Below are 5,000 nucleotides of genomic sequence, written 5' to 3'. Positions count from 1 at the left end.
AAATAATTGTAGACCTCCACAAGTCTGGTTCATCCTTGGGAGCAATTTCCAAACACCTGAAGGTACCACGTTCATCTGTACAAACAATAGTACTTAAGTATAAACACCATAGGACCACGCAGGCGTCATACCGCTCAGGAAGGAGACTCGTTCTGTCTCCTAGAGATGAACGTACTTTGGTGCGAAAGTGCAAATCAATCCCAGAACAACAGCAAAGGACATTGTGAAGATGCTGGAGGAAACAGGTACAAAAGTATCTATATTTACAGTAAAGTCCTATATGGACATAACCTGAACGGCTGCTCAGCAAGGAAGAAGCCAATGCTCCAAAACCGCCATAAAAAAGCCAGACTACGGTTTACAACTACACATGGGGACAAAGATTGTATTTTTTGGAGAAATATCCTCTGGTCTGATTAAACAAAAATATAACTGTTTGTCTTTAATGACTATCGTTATGTTTGGAGGAAAAAGGGGGATGCTTGCAAGCCGAAGATCACCATCCCAACCGTGAAGCACGGGGGCGGCAGTATCATGTTGTGGGGGTTCCTGCTGCAGGAGGGACTGTTGCACTTCACAAAATAGATGGCATCATGAGAAGGGAAAATTACGTGGATGTACTGAAGCAACATCTCAAGACATCAGTCAGGAAGTTAAAGCTTGGTCGCAAATGGGTCTTCCAAATGGACAATGCCCACAGCATACTTCTAAAGTTGTGGCAAAATGACTTAAGGACAACAAAGTCAATGTATTAGAGTGGCCATCACGAAGCCCTGATCTCAATTCCATAGAAAAGTTGTGGGCAGAACTGAAAAAGCATGTGCGAGCAAGGATGCCTGCAAACCTGAATCAGTTACACCAGCTCTGTCAGGGGAAATGGGCCAGATTTCCCCCAACTTATTGTGGGAAGCTTGTGGAAGGCTACCCGAAACGTTTGACCCAAGTTAAACAATTTAAAGGCAATGCTACCAAATACTAATTGAGTGTATGTAAACTTCTGACCCACTGGGAATGTGATGAAGGAAATAAAATCTGAAATAAATCATTCTCTCAACTATTATTCTGACATTTCACATTCTTAAAATAAAGTGGTGATCCTAACTGACCTAAAACATGGAATTTTTACAAGGTTTAAATGTCAGGAATTGTGAAAAACTGAATTTAAATGTATTTGGCTAAGGTATATGTAAACTTCCCACTTGAGCTGTACCTGACTCTGGCTGTCACCCCCCCCCCCCCCCCCCCTTTAGCAGTTGTTACGAGAGATGGCTGAGGAATGACTAATTTTAACACATTTGATTAGTCAAATCATCATTTATAATAATCTGTAAAGCCTTGTGTTCTTCTTGTATGAGCATGTTTGTCTAAGCTAGTAATGATTCTACGGACCAAAACGATCGATCACTTTCTACGAGTGATGACACACTGAAAGTGAAAGGTTAGTTAGGTAAACAGTCATTTTGTTCGTCGCCACAGTAACAGATTGACAGGTATTTTATGTAATTTCAAGGAGCAGCTAATTATTAAGCGTTCCTCTCACTCCAGATCTCTCTGATATCTCCGGTAAACTTCAGGTGTAAGAGAAATGAAAAGGTAGCAGTCATGAAGCAAGAGCTTCATGGGCTTTTAAAGTGCTGAGAGATGGTCAAATCACCATGCAGGAATACTGGAGTCTTTATTGTTGCCAAGTACAGCACTAAAAACTAGACCATTTCACCTGAAGGCCAATTATATATTTGATTTATTTTGAGGATATAAATATACTTTTTTTGTTATCCACTAGAGAAAAGGGCTCGTACTGTATATTTCACTATGAGTCTTATGAATTGTTGAGCTTTAAATGTGTTTACATTTAGGAGTAAAAGGGTAATGTCTGAACAGCCTACGCTGAACAGAAGAACACAGACAAAAGGTGGAAACAAACCACCAAATCCTGTTTTACATCTGTCATCACGTAACAAATCCTTTTTTATTAACACATGTTGACAAAGGCTTTATAATAATGATTTGATTATCAGTTGTTGCACTCAAAGGAAAGGAATAATGACATGAGGGTGGGGGGGGGGGGGGGCACCACCTGTCTAATGCTGCTCTGAGGCTGTTTCTTGTCATCAAACAATGTATTGCTTTGCTTTGGTCAAGGCATGTTAGAACAGGAGACAAATACCTCACAGCAGGCTTTCACTGTGGTGTTGTGTCATTGGATCATTATTCTCACATTGTACTGCTCAGACAGGAGCAGGCGCTAGGGAAATGACTGATATGTTCACAATCTGGTCAACGAGATGTATTTTGTATGGACTTGTACGCAATTTCCGTAGATGATTGAACTATAAGTTAAGATGTATATGTTTTCCCGCCATATGAACTCAAATCTAATTTTCTCTCTCTCTTTCTCTCTCTCTCTCTCTCTGTCTCTCTCTCTCTCTCTCTCTGTCTCTCTCTCTCTCTCTCTCTCTCTCTCTCTCTTTCTTTCTCTCTCTCTCTCTCTCTCTCTCTCGCTCTCTCTCTCTCTCTCTCTCTCTCTCTCTCTCGCTCTCTCTCTCTCTCTTTCTTTCTCTCTCTCTCTCTCTCTCTCTCTCTCTCTCTCTCTCTCTCTCTCTCTCTCTCTCTCTCTCTCTCTCTCAGAGCTGAGGATCCTGGTGATGACAGTGAAGATGGTTAAAACAGACACAAGTACACTACTCTTAGTGGTAGCGGTCTTACTAACACTAGTAGCAAGTAACGAGTATCACAAAATACCAACAAAATGGAGCTTGGGAAAGGTGCTTGGAAAAGACAGCTCTCCCATGAGGTTCACTTACCATCTCTACAATGCCACCATTAATGAGAACTCAGCACCCAGGACTGCTGTGGAGAGTCCCATCAAGATGGGCATCGTAGTGACCGATCCTTTCTGGGACATCAAGTTCAAACTCGTCTCTGGAGACGACGACGGCCTATTCAAAGCGGAGGAGGTCAGAGTAGGGGATTTCTGCATTCTGAGAATCAAAACGCGAAGCAGTAATTCTGCATCACTAAACAGGGAAGTAAGAGACAGTTATACTCTCACCATTGAAGCCACTGAAATCACGTACGACTTCCAGGCCAGGACCAAGGTATTGGTTCAGGTGATTGACACCAATGATCTGAAGCCGCTCTTCTACCCAGCCTCGTACAACGTAGTCATCAGGGAAGACGCTCCATTGAAGTCCAGCGTGGTCAGGGTCAGTGCGACGGACGCGGATATTGGCTGCAACGCTGAGTTCTATTACTCCTTCATGAGTAGAGCTCATCCGTTCGCCGTTGATCCTTTCACAGGCGTCATCAGCCTCGTCAAGAGACTGAACCACAGCCGAGCAGAAACCTACGATCTCACTGTATTAGCCGAGGACAGGACCAAGAAGATATCTGGGGTTCAGAAGTTTGGCAACGTGGCCAGGGTTAAAGTTACCATAGAAAAGGTCTCCTCGACCGCCCCCATCATCAAACCTCTCCCGGTTGTCTTGGCTCAGAAGGATGAAGACGAGAAGATAACTATTGATGTCCATGTAGAGTCGGGTGTAAAGCAGGTTGAGTCCGTTAGTATTGTTGGCGGGGATCCACAGAGGTATTTTGAAATTATTCCATCCAGCCTGCAAGGCAATGGATTCCAAGTGGTCTCCACCAAGAGAATGAACTGGTCTCAGAGCCCATCTGGATTAAACCTCTCCCTTCAAGCTAAAGACAAGAGCAATCCACCTTTAGTTTCTCCAGTTTCAGAAATCCATATCCCTCCCTATAAACAAAGCCTGTTTAGCTTTCTGGAAGACACTTACATTCTCACACTAAGTGAGTTTTCACCACCAAAAACACATGTGGTCAGAGTTAGTGTGAATCCGGCATATTTGAATGTTAGATTCCACATTAAAAGTAACTCTGATAGCCCCAAATTTAAGATTAACCCCAAAACAGGAATAATCGTTACCTCAGACTCCTTTGACTTCGAGAAAAAGTCTCGTTATGAATTCGACGTGATAGCGAATCACGGCGAAGCCGAGACCCATGTAGTTGTTGAGATAACTGACGAAAACGACAACGCCCCCACATTCACCAAGCCCTCATACCAAACCACACTACCAGAGAACGTACCTATAGGCAGCAGCGTTCTAACAGTCTCTGCAATAGACGACGACAGGGAACGAAATGGTTTTGTGACCTATGCCATAGCCAACTCAGCTCCTTCCCCATTCACAATAGACCCAATCAGTGGAGTGATCTCTACATCTGAGGATCTGGACTACGAGTTGATGAAGAGGTGGTATCATCTCAGAGTGTGGGCTTCGGACAGCGGCAGTCCCTTCAGTCATGTTTCTGAGTGCGCCGTGACGATCACCATGAGCAACGTCAACGACAACACCCCTCTGTTTGAGCAGGTGGGATGCAACGCCACCATACCTGTAGATTTAGCGGTGGGAGAGCCAATCGCAGAGCTGTCTGCTGTTGACCTGGACGAACTACAACAGCTCAGATATGTGATAGAGTCAGGGAATGACCAAAAACTGTTTGACATCGATGCTGTATCAGGAGTCATTACACTGATCAGACAGATACCCACAGCTTCGATAGAGACTGAATTACCTTCGTTCAGACTCAGAATCACAGCAACCGACGGTAAACATACCTCTGATCCCTCTGTTGTTACTGTTACTATCGGTAACCAGGGCACTGAAGCCACCGTCAGTTGTCAGGAGACTGGGATTTTCAAACAGCTTACAGACAAACTGATTGAATCCATAAAGCCAGGGTTGACTTTCCAGGATGAGGAATCCTTCTCGGACGTTCATATCATCAACCGCTACTCTCCTAAGTTCAACTCTGGCATCCCGAGTACTATTGACATCAGAGAGGACTTCCCTTTGAATTCAACTATCCTTTACTTCAAGGCTACGGATAACGACACTGGATTCAACAGCAAGCTTGTGTACGCTATCTCAAGTGGAAATGAAGATGGGTGTTTCTCCATTGGTATTTTCTCTGGG

The 5,000-nt window shown here is 43.9% G+C and overlaps 1 protein-coding gene across 1 annotated transcript in view; it reads left to right on the top strand.

Annotated features, from left to right (window-relative positions):
* The window catches only part of LOC110504535 (protocadherin Fat 2), a 75,123-nt gene that overhangs the window by 8,032 nt on the left and 62,091 nt on the right, over positions 1 to 5,000 (top strand). Inside the window, exon 2 of the mRNA XM_036969560.2 lies at positions 2,629 to 5,000. This exon is cut by the window's right edge and continues 949 nt beyond it. Coding sequence (XP_036825455.2) covers positions 2,646 to 5,000 — 2,355 coding nt within the window. The 5' untranslated portion in view covers positions 2,629 to 2,645. The remainder of the gene's footprint in view (positions 1 to 2,628) is intronic.

Source organism: Oncorhynchus mykiss, chromosome 25 (genome assembly GCF_057628025.1).
Source record: "Oncorhynchus mykiss isolate SJ-2025 chromosome 25, ASM5762802v1, whole genome shotgun sequence".
NCBI classification, from domain to species: domain Eukaryota; kingdom Metazoa; phylum Chordata; class Actinopteri; order Salmoniformes; family Salmonidae; genus Oncorhynchus; species Oncorhynchus mykiss.
The sequence above is the reverse complement of the archived record's forward strand: the minus strand, read 5'-3'. Positions and strand labels throughout refer to the sequence as shown.